Source organism: Strigops habroptila, chromosome 17, assembly GCF_004027225.2.
Source record: "Strigops habroptila isolate Jane chromosome 17, bStrHab1.2.pri, whole genome shotgun sequence".
Lineage (NCBI taxonomy): Eukaryota > Metazoa > Chordata > Aves > Psittaciformes > Psittacidae > Strigops > Strigops habroptila.
The window spans coordinates 4,539,407-4,557,209 of NC_044293.2; the positions used below are offsets into that span (position 1 = coordinate 4,539,407).

The following is a 17,803-nucleotide window of genomic DNA, read 5'->3' on the forward strand; positions in this document are numbered from 1 at the left end:
CTTTGCTTACTTAGTATATTGCACATTCATTGAGCCTTGTATCAATAAACATTGACACCATCTGTACCACACTGCCTCATAGACAAAGCCTGTTTGCGGATACACCTAACACTCAGGTACAGTCCATCCTACACTGTTTAGCTCCTTACAGCTTTTGGACTTTGCTGACTTAAAACTATGGCAGGCCTTCTAATCTCTTATAAAATATCCCATACACACACTTGTACTTGCTATTAAAGGTCTAAGTTCACAGGGGTAGAGAAGAGCATCTACAAGCACTCGTGTGCGAGGTAGAGGAAGGCTTGGAAAGACACATCTAGAAGCAGTCATGTAAATGTGAGGGAACCAGAGGATGGTTCTTGCATCATAAAAGAGGCTCTGAAAGGAGCACACATCTTCCTAGCGTGGAGGTTCACCTCACCAAGGGAGAGCTGTCACCTATATCCTGACCTAGGCAAAAACTGGATGAAGAAAGACCTGGGCAGCATTTGGGAGAATGATCTGTTGGGACTTGGAGGGCTTTCTTTTCACAGCCCACTCTCATTCCACTCCTTTGCTACACAGCCCTGTCACATACATGTTTCACCTCTCTGCTGGTGTACACACACCTTCCACATCACTCATCTCCAAACGTGTTTGCACAGCGTGTCAGCTAACCTCCTTCTGGCTGGCACAGAACAGCACGGGGTGAAAGAAGCGCCTCTCACGAGACAGGCTTTATGTCCTTTAGGGTTATCTTAATTTCTTAATTCCTTTTCATTTTTGGAAGTTTCGTTTTGAAACTACCAATCATAAAGCTGCAAAAAATGAAAGGCTAAGAAATCAATGGAAGAAATGGGCAGAGAGAGTGGGGTCCTGACTGTGTACTGGCTGTGATCTTTTAACAGACATCACAATTTGGCTTCTGTAAGAAACCATCTGGTGCTCAAACCCAGCTGAAGCTTTAGCTGTGTGTTCCATGTATGAATCAATGGAGCAGCTTCACAAGCACATGCGTGTACTCTACTGGGCTCCTTCACCAGGCAGGCCAGGGCACTTGCTGCAGAAACCTGGAAAACCTATTGGGACTTCACACCCTTCTTACTCCTTCCAGAGAGCTCGGAATGATCTTTGGTCTGAGGGAAAGTATAGCTGCTCGTCACAGCTGCAGTGCTACAAACCCCCATTACAAAGAAGTTAATGACCCAAAAGGTGGATAAATATACCCATATCTCAGGAACATGGTAGGAGGTTGTTGAGTGTTAATAAAGAACATAATGGGAAGAACCACTGAGTTTCTTTCTGCTCATTGCATCGCAGGAGGTGCCTGCGCTGAGATCACTGTAGCTGCTGCTCGTGAATACAACTCCCACCTTATAAGACGATCTACTCCAGATCGATCAGACAAGGCAGAGAGGGAAGGAAGCACTTGCTTACTTCTACAGATGAGAAACTGAGATACAGAGAAATGAAGTGAAATGCCTGAACTCACGCAGGAACCCTCGTGGCAGAACAACGGGCTGAGCCAAGCTGGGCTCTGCTGAGGACAAAGACTGGAGTGAATTAACTGCTCACGGAGTTTTCTGGCATTGCAGAACCAGAATTGCATCAGGGAGGGATCTTCCAGCATGTGTTAATGCCAAGCACCAGGAACAGCGTGTGCCACTCCAGTGACTCACACTATGGAAAGACAAACGCAACTGGGAGCAGGTGCAGCCGAGGGCTAAGGAATAACTGGGAGAAGGGGGGTTATGACACAGATTAGAAGTTATCCCAGCAAATAAAAGGCAGAGAGATATGGCAGTGGGCTGTGAACACACTGGGGACATAACGTCAGGGAAGGGAAAGTGCTGTTTAAGCTACTAGAGCTGGTGTGAGAAATGTATGAATCAGTCATGGGCAAACATCAGTCCAAAGTCAGAGGAAAGTGTTTAAGCCTCAGCATGGAGTTACAGAAGCCCTTTTCAGTGGGGAGCAGTGGTGGTGGGAAGGAAATCCATCCATCCTTTACGGAAACCTGGAATCTTTTGGGAAAGGAATGGTAGAGCATGGTCATGTCTGACAGCAGAGAGCAGAGCTCCAGAACTGCTTCCACTCTGGAGTTCAAATGAAGTGCCTTAACTTTTCTTCACTCCTAAGGAATTTTGAAGATGACTCTCATTACATACACTGCTTAGCACAACAGAGACCACTCTGGTCTCTGGGCGCCACTGTAGCACAGATAATTCACACTAACCATCAACCATAATTACATCCTTCCTGAAGTGGAGATGACGTGTAAGTATAGCAAAAACGAAGAGCAAGGAACTAACTGCAAGCTTATCCCATCCACTAATGACCACCCCGTATTCTGTGAGATACACTCAGATACAGTGGTGCAAAACCAGAGGATTCTTTGCATTGAACTCAGTGTGTTGCTTTCTGTTTCTAAAGGGGATGAACTCTATCCATTTGTTAAAACCTTTGCCCACTGCTCTGGGCGTCCTGTGAAGGCAAAAGATTCCTGTAAAGGTGAAGCTGGGTTTTGGAAACCAGTGGACTGGTGAAATCCTAAATACTGACATTTTGAAGCTGTGTGTCCCAGGCAGGAGTTTGCTGGGTCTCAGAGTTAAAAGTGGATGTACCCTTTTCCCACCAAAAGAGAGTCATGTGGTGATGCATACTGGGGAAGCTTGTCACACAGCCTTCTGTATAACACTACCCAAAACCCAGAGGACCCAGGACCACTGTCATGGGGAGGACAGAGCTGCTTTTCAGAAGAAAAGTACTAGAAGGTACCAAGACAGAGCTGTGTTCCAGACCTTCTGTAAAATCACTGCACGGATAAGGAGTAATGCATTTGAGTCTGGACCTGTCTGTGCTCCTCCTTCCACTTTGTGCCAGGCAGGAGGCAGACAGCAGCACAAATCCAAGGTACTGTGAGATTCTGCCCAGCTGCTGGATCCGCGGCAGGATGCGGGGAGCTGGAGTTTGGGCCACATGCCATTGTGATGGTCACAGTTTCCCCTCAACTTACTAGAGACGTCTCAGATTTCAAGTACAATCTCAGTGTCACAGGGGAATTCACCATCGCCTGGATAAAACACAGCACACACAACATTTGCACGCACAGGAGAGAATGGGATTCAGGAGGAATCTGTGCAATTAAAACCACCCCACTTCCTGATAAGACACACTGCTTTGTGCATCAGTTCCTCGCTTAACATCGTATTGCTCTTCCTCTTGTCACAGTGGAGCTGTTACAGACAGTTTGGGTCATATTTGCAGGCTGATATTCAGAGTTCTGACCTAACAAATCCCTTCAGCGCATGCTTACGTTACAGCCTGGCTGGTTCTAATGAAGTCAGATGTATTTGCTTATGGCTCTTAGAAATAACACCAAAATATAAATATTTGTGCTGGGGAAAGATCTGTATGTGCATAGTGGATGTAATTAAGGAAGGATGTTACCAGCATGTCACGTGAGTTTTGGGAGCAAGTTCGGGTTAGGAGTGTCATCATCTTATTCTTGCTGGAGCAAAGCGTTTCTGAAGGACCACTGGTTACCCAGACTGTAGTCTAGATGCCCAGTATGCCTCAAAGCCACCCAGAGCAGCTGTGATAGAGACTCAAAACAACTTTCAGCCCTTTGGGATCAATTTCTAAGCTGCGAGATCACCACTATGTGGCTTTTGAGTGTTAAATGTGTCGATAATTTCTGGCTCTAGTGATTTTTCTGTGTATCGGAGGTAAAACTCATGTAATCGTGTTTAAGGTCCACCCCCTGCTCCAAATCCCAGGGCAATCCTATTGCCAGCGACTTGTGAATGGCGACCAGCACTCTGAATCTCTGATGGTGACTTCCTGAGTGAACAGTTGCTTCCTTCATTTTAGCTTCTACTTGGTTTATTTTAATTTGCCTGCTTAGGTTATGGACTTTTATTCCATCTACGTGCCATGCTTCATCTTGGTGTGAGCCTCTAGGGACAACTCCCGTAATACAAGGAATTAATCATGAGTCACAACTTCTGATTCTAATCAGGAGTCAGTCCTAAAGGCTGATCTGCAACATGGCTTTCATGGACAAATAGGGAATAAATCAATTGACTTTTTATAGAAATCAAATTACACTGTATAGAAATTGTTCCATAAACAGAACACAGCAGAAAAGGTGAAACTTCCTTGATTTTCCCCTGGATTTTACAGAAGGGGTGTAATTTTCTGATACCTTTCCCCACGTAATCCAAAGTTATTTGATTCAAAGTGACATTTTTCAACATAAGGGGCAGGATTTTGTTATTACACAAGAAAACCTCAAATCAGTACACTGGAACCTACAGAAAGGCAATTCTGTAGGAGAGCAATTATGTTAATTCTTTTCCTTGCTTAAAGTACCATTGCTCCTGTTCCTCCCTTAGGCTGGGGTGAGGATGGCTCCCTGGAAGCTGCCTTCTTGCTAAGTGATGTGGTGCTGTAATCCTCTCCTGCTTAAAGCTGTTTAACCACTGCCTATCTCTGGCCACCCTTTCACATATACAACACCACATACATACATTAGGGCATATACAGAAAACAGGGCAAGTCCAGAGTCTGGTATTATATTGCATATTCTGCCATTCCTGAATGTTGATGGTTCGGATAAATGAATCTTGATATAAGCTGCCTATTCTGGACAGGCTGAACTTGCAAATCTCCCCCTTCTAAGCCTGCTGAGCTCTGGTGGTTTGGATAAATAGGTGAAGTCAAAGCATGAAGGAATTGCACTGATTTCAGGGGGAATTTGCAGGTATTCAGTGTATGTTTCTCAGAATCAGGCCCCAGTTTGTAGTTTGTACTAACAGATAGCTCCATACTTCTGTAGTTGCTTTTAGTTATGTTCAGAAGAGCTTTTATAGGCATCTACCTGCTCAAGTCGAAGATGTCCCTGCCCATGGCAGGAGGTTGGAACTGGATGAGCTCTAAGGTCCCTTCCAACACAAATCAGTCTGGGATTCTGTGATTCTATGACTGCAGCCCCATAGCAGCTAAGGAAAAAATAGTTGTAAGAAGAGAGTAAGTGCCATTCAGGTTGAAGAGGATAATTCCTGTTAAAACATATCAGGCTGGTAGTTCCAGTATGCACTAGAGCAATGTCATCCATACTGTGTTTCTGTAACCATTCTGGGAAGCAAACTTGTGCCAGTAGCCTACATATTTCAGGGCAAAGCTCTAGCCCCATGTTCAAATACTAAATAAGTTCACACATACAAGCCTGTGCAAATCAATGAGATCTCAACACCCGATTATTTGCCTTAGCAGAACATTACAAAACTTCTGTCTCTAGTAACATGCAGCACCTTTGGCCAAGCTTTTCCCTTCGTGCTTTGCTTTGCTAGACTAGGGCATGGTGGCTGTCTATTCATTTCAACAGCAGCACAGCTTTTGCCTCTCCACAGCTGGCAATGCAAAACTCAAGTAGATATGAAGAGGGCACTAGCACTCTAGGCAGCCTGACTCAGACACTGGGCAGAAGAGAAATGAAAGGCAAAAGTTCGATGCTAACATTATATGAAGTCCCAAGGAGATTTGGAACAGGAGCAGCGGAGGAGTTACAGTTTCCTTTGTTCTGTTAAAAGGAAAAAGGAAACACATCAGGAAGCCAGACTGTGGAGCACAGGAAGTCTCACTTTGGCTGATAAAAAGGAACTGATGTGAGGTTGGTTCAGATGCAGTTATAAGTCAATCAAGCTTGGAACAACAAGAGGAGCTATTCAGAAGAAACCAGAGAGCCAATTCTGCTTTTAGCTGTTAAAAAAGGGGTATTTTAACCTCTCCTAATCTTTTCGTTATCTTCTTGTATGTTTTTTTAAAGAAAGCTGCTATAAAAACCATTCAAATCAGAATTCTCTCATCGAGCAGAAGTCGGTTTCCCGAACTCACCACACCTTCCCCTGACCACACCGTTCCTTACTCCAGTTTCTGGTTTTCACTCATCAACCAGCTTAAAAACCTGTATTCTTGCTGATTTATCTCCTCCCCCAGATCAAACCCAGCGTTATTCAGAAGGGCAGGTTTTGCTGAGTGAGAAATGGGCAGATGACTAATTAAAGGCTCTCCTGCCCGTTATTTCCACTCCCTCTGTGTGACTGACAAGCGTGGCCCATCATGTTCATGTTCAACTCCTGGTGTGCAGCTTTGTCAGGCTGGGGTTGGGGTGTTTTGATTGTTTCTTACTCCTTTCTAGCCCTGTGGTCAGTTGAGCTCTGGGTTAGTCTATGCTGGAAGAACAGGGACAAAATATATGCAAATAAAACCACTAAGCTTAGCTGTAGCCATGACATTTATTTCAGGAGCCTCTCCTGAGCTGTGTTTCGGACTATATTTTAGAACAGAATCAGGAGAAGAAAGAATTCTTGATGCACTTGAAGAGCCAGGACCACTTTCTTTACAGCATCATACCAACGCTGAAGAGAAGCAAAGGCTGAGATTTTGCAAGCTGCCTGTGGGATTTTGCCTTACTGCTCCCACCTATTTCCAGTGAGAACCGTATACTCAATGCTCCTTAGCCAGCTTTGCAAATCTTAATCAACATGTTTATATACAGAAGCAAAATACTTTGGTAAGCACCTAGAAAGCAGCCTGGGTGGCAGAGGGAACAGTCACCTTCAAAAGCTAGTGAGAATTACAGGCTGCCAGTACCGTTACAAACCAAGCTGCTTGCTTAGTTAGACACATACGCACTTACATACCTATTTTGGAGGCTTGGCTTCAAAACATCGAAGCAAACTAGAACTAAAGTGTCTCTGGTACCAAATACCGCTGGTCCCTGTCAGGTCATCATTTCCAAGTTTTGCCTTTGGTGCTATTTGTCACTGGAGAAACAGTTTCTCAGGACATACTTCGATGTCTTCAACAGGAACATAGAGTAACGTACAACCCTTTTGTTTAGGTCTTGGCCTTACAGCTAAAGGCAAAGCTTTTGGTAGCGGAGGTGGGGGAGGAAGGAGGTAACGTTTGTGGCTTTACTACAAGAGGCAGGTTTCTAGACCGGTGTTACTCGCTGTGTAGATACGCATCAGTAATTATGTGGCCTCGGTAACGAGAGGAAGAAAGAAAATAAGCAGTAGATGCATTAACATTCTGAAGGCTTTGATATTTGGAGCTCAGTAGGTTACACATTGTCCTGTACCATACACTGCTGTCTGTACAATTCAGGTTGGTGATAAGTTACTTGGTCAGCACCTTGAGTGTCCCAGAGCCTGTGATGATGCAGCGCACAAGTTAACAAAGGTTTGGGTCTGCCATCGGGCAGATTGTTTGCAGAAGGAGGCAGAAAACCACATTTGTGTGGTGATATTTTAGTCTGTATTTTCAAAAGCAGCTATAAATATGCACTCGCAGCCTTGCACAAAGACATTTGTTCACTCAGAAAGTGTTCTTAGGCATCACCCGTGGGAGCAGGACGAGGCTTTGCACAAGAAATGCACTGCAGGCAGCTCTTTTCACATCATGTGCGTTGTGCGCTCCTGTTCACACGTGCATGAGAGCACAACAGAGGCACAGACACTGGAAACAGATCTCTTGTTTGATTCAGAACAAAAGAGTTAAAGAGAATTTTATATCTGGGCAGAAAATTGGCTTCAAACCAAGTTGTAAAGCTAAGCTTAATGTATTAGACCTGTTTTTTCTAGGCAAGCCATGCCCACATTCATGCATGCTCTAGTACTCACACCACACTTCTGCAGCATGAGGTGTGCAGCAAAGCCACAAATATCTGAACATCTGATGTTAAGGCTCCCTTGGCTCCTTTAATTTTCCTTGCACTGAGATGGGACATAGGGTCTTTCTTTAAGTGGTCAAGTAAACTCAAGCAGAATGAGAAAGTTTTGTTTTTCCAAGGCAGCTTATGAGGTGTTGCAGAAGAACTTCACATGCAGATGTTTTACTGGGAGAAAAAGCATGGAAGATGCTCGGTGATGTGAGGCTGCACATTCATAAGCTCTAGGCCTGATGCTCTGAGATGTGAACTGAAATGAAGAGGAAAGCCTTCTCTAACACCAGGAAGGAGAGACCTGAAGAAAATAAAGTCTGCTTCCTGCAAAAATTGCTATAAATGCCCTTCCCCCAGCATATCTCACCTTATCAGCCTGTCATCTAAGACCTCAGCTCGAGGTACAACCTTCCCCTTTGCTTCTCTTGCTTTCTATCCCTTTCTCATAACATCCAGTGAATAACAGTCTTACACATCAGGACTCCGACAGAACTCTCCTTAGAAGAAATGCTCCAAGAAGTGACAGAAGGAGAATCACAAAATGAAGATAAATAACTAAAATAAAAGTATGAAATCCTCAAGACGTGCACACTACTACCTAAAGTGACCACATCCTGTTAGGTTAAAATCCACAGCGGTGAAGAGAAACTATACAAGGCTCTCAGCACCTCTGTAAAGGCTCTGAGTGAAACCCCAAGCACCTAAAATCTAAGCAGTTGTGCTGTTTTGTTGTAGGTTTGCTTCAGACAAACCTGCCTTCCCTTAGCAGAAGTAATTCTACTACAGAGCAGCAGAGCTACTCAGACTCTGAAGAGGCTTTCCCAGTGGTTTACTTGCAAATGGGAGTTAGTACAAACACCTCAAGTCACCAGCACCGAGCACGTGATTGTAACTTCATATTAAGGCAAAAGGCTTGTGTGGTCATACAGATTTTGGAGGGAAAATGATGTAGCATTTTAAAAACATCCCAATTACAAACATTTCCAGTGGGTTTTCGCTGTTGTCTATTAGAAAGCTGTTGTGCAATACAAATACATCTGACTAGGGACTACGTTATGACAGAATATCATCATTTATCCCTTGGAAATTTCAGATGGTTCTGTTCAAAATTGCTTTTGAGGGACAGCGACAGGGAAAGTCTCCAGTCAGCAAACATCTCTGTGCGCTTAGTTTACATATGGGGGTTTTTTCATTCTAGAGATGAAGAGTCTTGCCCTCGAGGTCAATGCTTTTCTGCCAGGAAAGGCCGTCTCTACAGGGCCAAAGCCAGGGCAGTTTAAAAATGGCAAAACAGACATTTCAACTTGCTCAGAAAGGAAACGTGTTCTTAGATCAAGGTCTTGATGGCCAAGTTTCAGGCCGAGAGGCGAACGCCCACAGTTCACAACTGACAAGAAACAGTGATTGCAAGAGAAACCCTACCCCACCCTTTGCTATAGCAACACCAACACACAAGTTGTCTTCTCATGGAAGGAGACAAGTATGGTTGTCATCTCCTTGAGTAATGCAAAATGTTCATTGAATGCCCTTCAGATGGTCTCTCTCTTATGTCCAGAACGTAAGGATAAACATGCTTGCACAGAATGAAGGCAGCAGTTACACAAAATGTGGGTTTTTAATTAACAGACAAGCTTTGGCAAGCATATTTGCTTTAATTATTGTCCACATGTAAAGTGGAACTGAAACAATTAAACAGTTTAAAACCACACCATTTGTTATGGTGAGGAAGTCCGTGCACGGGCATCTTGCTGAGATTAGATGTACCCATTTTTTATTTAATTTAGGGCAATAAAAAACAAACCCTGCAAACACAATATAAATTAAGCCAGAGCAGGATGTTAACCCAAAGAAGATGTGATTTGGAGGCGTGCAATAAAGATGTTACCAAGGGTTTAAAATCCATGCAAACACAAGCTGTCACGAGTTTCACTGGCTCCCAATCATCTTCTGCAAGTGTTGTTTGCAGAATATGAACTGAAGATGGAAATAAACTAAGAAAGATACAGATTTGCTGCACTTCTTTTGCCATAAAAGACCTTAGAGCATTGCTCTAGAGGTCACTTTTCAAGCCAACCAGTCCACCTGCCGTGCCAGGTATTAGAATCATAGAATCAACTAGGTTGGATATTAAATAGATAATTTAAAGAACACAGCAAAAATTGCCTCCCCCTCCTCAGTAAGTGCTCTAACTCCCCTCAGGATAAATAACTATTTGTGGAGAAACAAAAACATGTTCTAGACCTGGTGCATTGTCTCAGCAACATCTTATGGGATATAAGTCAGTGCATGACGGGGAAAGATGATCTAGAGTCCCAGCTGATCCTGTAACATATGTTTAAATCCATGGAATTCCCTGGATTAAAAAGCTCTGGAAACAACTTCAATTCACATTTGCACACAATGTCCACAAAGCATGTCCACATCTATTCACTGACCAAGCTTCGTTCCACCAGGACCATGCAATTGTGAGCCCTTAGGACAGCTCAAGCCTGCAGCTGATGTACCTCTTTACTACTAAGTTACACTGCAGTTGGGCAGGTTTGCAGTTAAGTTATTCCACATAGGTAAAACCAGTTGTTAAAACTCTTTCTGAATGTCCTAAAAAGATTAAGGGGAAAGTACAAGCTGCATATTGGAGATTGCAGGGTGAAGAGAGAGATTTCTATAGTAGACTCAGGCTCCTGCATCTGCCAAGTGTGCAATTAAATGTCTTTGGCTCAATTAAAACAATTAGTCTGTGGAATAGTTCTGGTACACTTGAGAAAACAACCCCTTGTATTGTTTAAATTGCTCAAGCAGACAATCATCTGGAAGGCAAAGCCTTCTCCCATATCTGTTCTGTGCTACACAGCATTTCTCTTGTACACAGACAGTGTTGCTGAGTTTACACAGGGAAGTGCTTCTCAACCACACTGGTAGATTTCATTTGGTCCCTCGCTGTGTTATTGCTCTAGTAATGACAGAACTTTTGCTGTGTCTTTTCTAGTCACTTATGTACCTCTTTCTGCCCTATTATTTCCCAACACAAACACACAGGTTTGAGATAAATCAATGCCTACTACCTGTAGCAGAGCAGACTTAAGGGGACGATTGCTTTTAAATTGTTTTCCTCTGTCTACAGTACAACTTTGCTTTCGTGCATCCTAGAATTCAGAAAATCTCCCCTGAAGGATGGGTTACGGAGGCAGCTCAGCACATTAAAAACGTTTAAGCATCTCAAGCCACATCCTCTCCTTTTGCCCTTCACCTGAGACGAGCACGGCAGGGTAGCCTAACCCCTTCCTTTCAGTGGTGAACTGCAGCAAATCTGGCTACACGTGGGTCAGATACAAGGGTGGTGAGACACTGGAACACCCACAGGAGCTGTGACTACCCCATCCCTGGCAGTGTTCATGGCCAGGTTGTACGGAGCTTGGAGCAACCTGCTCTAGTGGAAAGTGTCCCTGCCCATGGCAGGGGGTTGGAACTGGATGAGCTTTAAGGTCCTTTCCAACCCAAACCATCCTGTGATTTTATGATAGCAAACATCAGATAACCCTGAGGAACACTGATCTAAGTGCATGGTACAGAAAATGATAGGACATGGGGATCTGCAGCAGCTTGCTGGTGATCCTGGAATTGCCCAGTACCCAAGAGGAGACTTTGGTATCTGGGCCCTGTCTCTCTTAGCTTAAACGGCCAAATTATTTCTGGACTAGAAGTGACCTGGGATGCGGCTGAGTTCCTCCTTTCGCCACAGCCTCCCCAACGTGACTATAGGCCTGGCTGCAGAGTGTCGCAGTTCCTCATCTCCAAACCGGAGGGGCTGAGAAAGGAGCAATAATACTTTGCAGGATGGGGAGAGGAGAAGCTCCCAGTAGGCACCATGAGCTACGTGGGTCGTGGTGATACTTCAGCACCTTTCTGAGGGTGGTGTGGGGGGCCCATGGCCTGTGCAGCAAAGCAAGTCCATGTGTGCACTGCAGCACACATACAGATGGGAGATTTCTGCACTTTCACTGCACAGTATTTCAGGCTCCACAAATCAAAGAAGGTTGTGGTGCTCTGAACGTATCCTGAAGGAGGCCCACGTTACTTTTGGTACAGATCTAAGGAGGTGGTGGGGGAAACATGTCTTATTCCTGCCATACCTCCCAAAGTTTATGCTTTCAACACTCCCGCTTTCTCTCCTGCTTTCTGACATCCACCCTTTCATTCCCTCTTTCTTCCCTGTTTCCATTCTCTCGTCCTGCCCATCTCCTTCCCTCCCCCTTCTTTTGAGACCCTTCCAAGCAGTGCACTTGTCACAAGCTGCAACCTAAGGGAGAAAGTTTCGGTTCCTGTCAGTTTGCAGCTTCTTTCTCCCCAGGTCAGCAAAAACAACAAAAAAAAAAGAAAGACCAAAAAAACAAAAATAGACTGGCTTTAAGAAGAGCTCAACACCCCACCCAGGCGATAGGCATCTTTCGAAATCCTCCAACCCAAACACACCCACAGCGTCTCTCGCTTCAAGGCTCTTCTGTTCAAGCTGCTTCTGTACTGCAGCGCTCCCACAAGAAGAGCCCGTAAGAATTGCACAAGGGTCCCCCCCAAAGCAAGCAAGCCAGCCCTCTGCTGCCTAGGCTTTGAGTAACACCGCCGGCCACCTCCAGGGGCTTGGAAAAGGCTTGGTTTATCTTTGCAGAGGCTGAAGTACCGGCTGGTTGGATGGGGGGAGAGGAGGGGGAACCGCTCTCCAAGTCCCAGCAGCGTTCTCGGTTGCTCAAGGCCACCAGAGGTTGGTTATGTTCGTGGTTTTTTGCCACACTCTTGGCTTTCCCTTCCCCCTGTCTCGCCCCAAGCTAGTCAGGGGCATGTTTCACCCCAAACCACCCCCGGCCCTCGCGTTCTCCCCCCATAAAGCTGCTGAAGGAAGCCCACGGGCGACCCCCAGAACCAGCGGCGCATTCCGAGCAGGGCCGGGCGAGGAAACCCGAGCCGGGGGCACACATCTGGGGCCAGCTCGTTGCTTCCCCCCCGCAGCCCCGGGGCAGGAGCTGTCAGTGCCTTTCCGCCGCAGCCCGCCGCCCCAGGCGGGGCCCCGGGGCCGCTCCGACGGCTCCCCGCCGGCTGCGGAGCCCCTCGAGCACCGGGAGGCGAAGGGGAGAGCCCCGACGCGCTGCGGTGGAGCAGGAGGAGGAGGAAGAGGAGGAGGAGAGCGCGGCCGCTCCGGGACGGACGGAGCCAGACCCCAACCCCCGCTACCTTTCCCAGCGCCCCCAAGCCTGGAGGGGTCCCCCAGCCCCTCCTGCTCCCTTTACCTTAATAGTGCCGTCCATCTAGAATAACTTCCAGCCGGGACCAGCAATATTCCACACATTGACCCGGTTTAGCCTGCAACCGAAGCCTCCTGAAGTTGTGTGATCCTTCTCTGTCCCTTCGCTTTCCTCCCTGCCCCTGCAGCGGGTCTGCGTCTCTCCCCTCTCCTCCTCTCCCTCCCTCCCCGTCTCTCTCTTTTTTTAACTTTGGTTGTTGCAGCAGAGCGAAAAAGAGACAGTTAACCGGATGAACCGTTTTTTTCTGCTAATTTTGGGAAGTGAAGTCACTCGAGGAGGAAACTTTCGTCTCTCCGCTGGTCCTGCCTTCTCGATGAAAAAATATATATATTTTACATACAGGATATTTGCTCCATTTAGATAAGAAGGGGCAGAACAATAGCTACCTCTGGCAGCTCTTGTTTGTCCAAGCCCTTGCCTCGCACCCCAGCGCCGTGTGTCATCCCACAGTTTAGTTTAACAGAGCTTTTGCGATATTATTTTGTCTTCTCTTGGCTGGAGCAGCTTTAAGCCTGACTCACTGAATTTCCGTCTCTTCCCACAGATTTTTTCATTAATGCGTTTTCCAGTCACAGGCGAAAAGGAAGGGGAGAAAACCGTAAATACAAGCCGGTCGCGGCAGGCATAGGGGGGAAATTTAAAGTGTGAGGATTAAAACGTGTTTAAAACACAACTTCGGCCCCTCTGCTTCACGCCTCCCATCAAGGAGAGTGAGCCGAGGGTCCGGTCCCTCTCCAGTGCGAGAGTGCCATTAAACACAGGCTGGAAACGGGGCTGCCGGGGAGCAGAGGCTCTTTCCCGCTTTCACCCCTTCCCTTTCCCCCCGGCATCCCTGGGATATCGGGCTCCGAAGCAAAGGATGGATGGATGGATGCCATCCATTTCACTGCATTTACAAGGAGCACTTTCTCCAGCCTCCTCTCACAGTCCCTAAGCTGTTAAAACCCAGCTCAGGGAAAAACAAACCAAACCGCTTTATAAGCTAAAAATGACCCAAATTGACAACAATTATCAGAGCAGCTGAGCTGGTCATTCCCGGACACCGTGGCAAAACGGGCACTGCAAAACCCCAACCTTTAAATCCCATTTTAGACCCAGCTTGCCCCTGGCGTCCAATTCTCTCTATTTCATTCAAACGGGAGCGATCACCAGAAAATAAACGCGTTTCCCTCCCTTTTTTTCCGGGTAAAGCTGAACCCGTCCAAGGCACCCGAGGGAAAGGGACACCACCGGCTCACCCCCCGCCTCCCTTGCAAAACCAACAGCGGAACACATCATGCAACACTCCTTCATCCCCACTTCTGCAAACTGCTGCAGCCTCAGGAGAAGAGCGGGGGGGGGGGGGGGGGGCGGGATGAAAACAAGGGAGGGTGAAGCCAAGAAAGGAGGATGCTCCCGTACATCGGATCTCTCGGAAGGGGGGGGGATGGATTACCTTTTCCAGTGCCAGTTGTGTCCAGTCTTTTTGTTCCCCCCCCGTCTTTAGTCCAACCACGGGGAGGGGTGGGAGAGGGTGGGCGTCAAAATGTTATCCAAAGTTACTCTCACCCGCCCCTTCCAAAAGGGAGATGCAATAATGCCACTAGTGTTCCTACCCGGCTGCGGCAGAGATGCCTTATATTAATACTTTATTTCTCCAAGACGGAGGCTGGCAGGAGAGAGCTGTAGGTCCCCCCTCGCCCCTCCCTCCCCTCCCTCCCCCCTCCCCTGAAATTAGCCTCATCAATTCAGCTACAATTTTGGAGTTCAGATGCAGACACGGGACTGAACGTGACCAGACCTGGAGGTTTTGGCTCGCTGCTTGCCAGCGATTGAGGCCGTCTGCAGGCGGGAGGTGAAGGGGGGGAGCGGAGGGGACAGCCCGTCCCCCGTCCCCCCCCCCGCCCCTTGTCTGCTTTACAATCCCGGGGTCTCCCCGGAGAGCAGCACATCTGGATGCTGCTAGCGGGGTCAGGTCCCCCCTTGCCTAGGGCCACAAGAACTGGAGTTCAATTAAAAGAAATCACGGTTAACCCTTTGCTTCCCTCATTACTCTGTCTTTTTCCCTGCCCTCTGCCACCCCCGCCCCGCAAATACTCCCCCCCTCCAGCGTTACCACATGGCAGGCTGCGGCAGCCAGAAAAGCGAGAGGTTAAAGGGAAGAGTTGAAACGCATCCTTTCAAAACCCGAATGGTTTCCTCTCTAGACAACACTCTACCAGCCCCCAAAAACAACGGGTGAGGGAGAGGACAGGCTGAGGAGCTTAACCGCGAAAGGAAGGGGAAAAAACATACCCTGGAAGGCCCCCGGTCCCCGGGGGGGATCCCCTGTGCTCCCCAGGATGTCAAACACTCACACACCCCCATCCCACCTAGAGACATGTGGGGAACCCAACCCTGGTGCCAGGCGGGCACCGCGACCCCAGGGGCTTATTTGGGATGTCTGAGGATGACCCTCTTGAGGTCACCGGTTAGAGCGGGTCCGTCAGGGCTGCGCCGTGTTTTACCTCCCGTGTTTGGTCTAAAATAAGAGCGGCGACAAGTCCAAGAGATAAGGTAACAAGCCAAGTTGTTAAACATTCTAACAGACAAGCGCAACAACCTATTTTCCTCCCCCCCAAAGCAACGCAACAATAGAACCTTTGCTTCACCTAAACCCTAAAATAACACCCTTGAAGTTATCTCGAACTGTTTGGAAAAGCTGGAATATTCATAACCTCCGTGCGCCAAGCTCTGAATCATCCCAGGTGATTGCTCTGACTTTGGGTTTAACTGTTTGAGAGGGAGGGAGCAGGGGACGGGCAGGGGAAGAGAAGCCACCGCCGGGCACGATGCTGCTCGTCGTGCTCAGGTTTTAACCCGATGCTCGGGTTTTGGATGCATTATGTATATACAGCGCGGGAATTATGATCTCTTTAATGTGGTTACCACCAGACATCTGGAAAATCATTTGATCTTGGCAACCACGGAGGATTTCAAATGCTTCCATTGGGACAAGCTGGTAGAAATCAGTTCCTCCTCCATTATTTTCATTATTTCTTTTTTTTTTTTTTTTCCACTCCGCTTATGAATGAAACGAAATTCACCAGCCACGTTTTTAATCAGTTCGATATTGAGCTCAAGCGCTTGGCATGTCCCCACCTCCTCTCTTCGTCCTTACAATTACACCGACTGCAGCTCCGCACGGAGAAGCCGAAACCGACGTTTTTGGCGTGATCCGGTTGAAATCAATAAGGACACACCGCGGGAGGGGATGTGGCCAGTGACTATTCCACGTCCAGCATCAAAGCAGTTAACCCCTTGGTGCGGTTCAGTACCAGTCCTTCGCGGGACTACACAACCCCAAAGACAGCGATGTTCTGTCTGTAATTCACGCGGGATTAGTGGTCATCGCTTCATAATTAAAACCGTGTAGTTATTGTATAGGAATAAAGATAAGAAAAACCTTCCCGGGCCTCGGTTGCAGGTTAGAAATCCTCGTTTCGGAGGCTGGGAAAGGGAGTCGGCTTTTTACCCCCTCTATCACCCGAAAAGCATCACCTGAGCTCTCGTTATCGCCCAGCCTGGGACTGTCTCTTTGAACCGAGGCAGAGGAACCCCAGATCCAGCCCCACGCCGTGACTTTGTCACTAGAAAGTGGCTCATTTCCCACTAACTGTGCGAAAGTGCCTCTTTCTTTAACTCTACATATGTAGTTACACACCTCCTGCTAGGTATAGTGCGTGTGTATACTGCATATATACACACAATTCCCTATAAATTCTATCCTATATAGAACTATTGGCTATATTTACCCTCATTCTTTGCCCTATTTAGGCCGGGGTCTGTTCTGCTCCAGACTTCACTGGAGGGAAAATCTCCACCAGCTTCAGCAAACGTTTAAGATTTCCGGGGCTGAGTTTCCCCTGGCACCGGCTCCGTTGCAGAATGAAAAACGCGACGTGGTTTGTTTGTTTTCGAAACCCACATTCTTCCAAGAAAAAAAGCCCAAACTCCAGCCCTGGGATTTGATCCCGAGAAACGAATCCCGATTCTCAACTAAACTAATTGGGCAAACCTCTGCTTTCCAGTAATAAAAGGGAATCTGTTGCGTTTTCCAGCCCCACAACTGCAAGGATCGGGTCTCTCCTACCTCGGGGTCTACAGGAACAGCCTTGTTTGGGAACTTGAAGCCGGGAAGTTATTCGCTGCTAATCGGTACCAAGTACAACATAACGTCTTAAAAGTGGGGTGGAGAAGATGCAGTAGCTTTGAAGCTGCATCGCAATTAGTCGAGGAGTAGGCTGAGCAGTGTCCTGGCCGCTTTTATTTGAGCTCCATGTCCCAATGAAACAGCCCCCGCCGTCCTTTCCTCCCCTCTCCCGCAATTATTGGAAAACTAAGGCACAACCCCCCCAGAATCCCGAAGGCCGAGCAAACAGACTGCAGTGCACTAGCTCCAAACGTCTGGCCCCTCGCTTGAGGCCATAATTAATTTGAGATTTATTTTTATTGGAGAACCCAGGCTCGTCTGACCTTAGCCAAACAAGACTCCAGCTAGACCCTTGATGCGCTTGAATGGAACAGAATATTTCTCCCTAACTTCTCTTCAGGCGGCCGTGCCTGCTTTGAATTTGTTCCTCAGACTTCAGATATTTGGAGATTTGCAGGAAAGATTTAAAGCATTATCCCCCCCCCCCCCCCCCCCCCCCCGCTTAGCGCTCACTTTCTTTTTTCTTCCCTTTCTGCTCCTTTTTCCCTCCACACCTCCTCCCTTTCCAAACACAGGAAAGGCCGGGATACAGAATTCCCTGGACCCAGCATGTTGGTGGGGGGTGTTTTT

The 17,803-nt window shown here is 47.2% G+C and overlaps 1 protein-coding gene across 4 annotated transcripts in view; it reads right to left on the reverse strand.

Moving 5' to 3' along the window:
* FLI1 (Fli-1 proto-oncogene, ETS transcription factor) overlaps positions 1-17,803 on the reverse strand; it is an 80,521-nt gene that overhangs the window by 55,075 nt on the left and 7,643 nt on the right. The window contains exon 1 of one of the 4 annotated variants that reach the window (XM_030505293.1): positions 12,988-13,617. The exons of 2 other annotated variants lie outside the window; for them this stretch is intronic. In XM_030505293.1, the coding sequence (XP_030361153.1) occupies positions 12,988-13,046 (59 nt within the window). In that variant the 5' untranslated portion in view covers positions 13,047-13,617. Of the gene's footprint in view, positions 1-12,987; positions 13,618-17,803 lie in introns of those variants that run through there. One more of the 4 variants, XM_030505292.1, reaches the window with a different exon arrangement.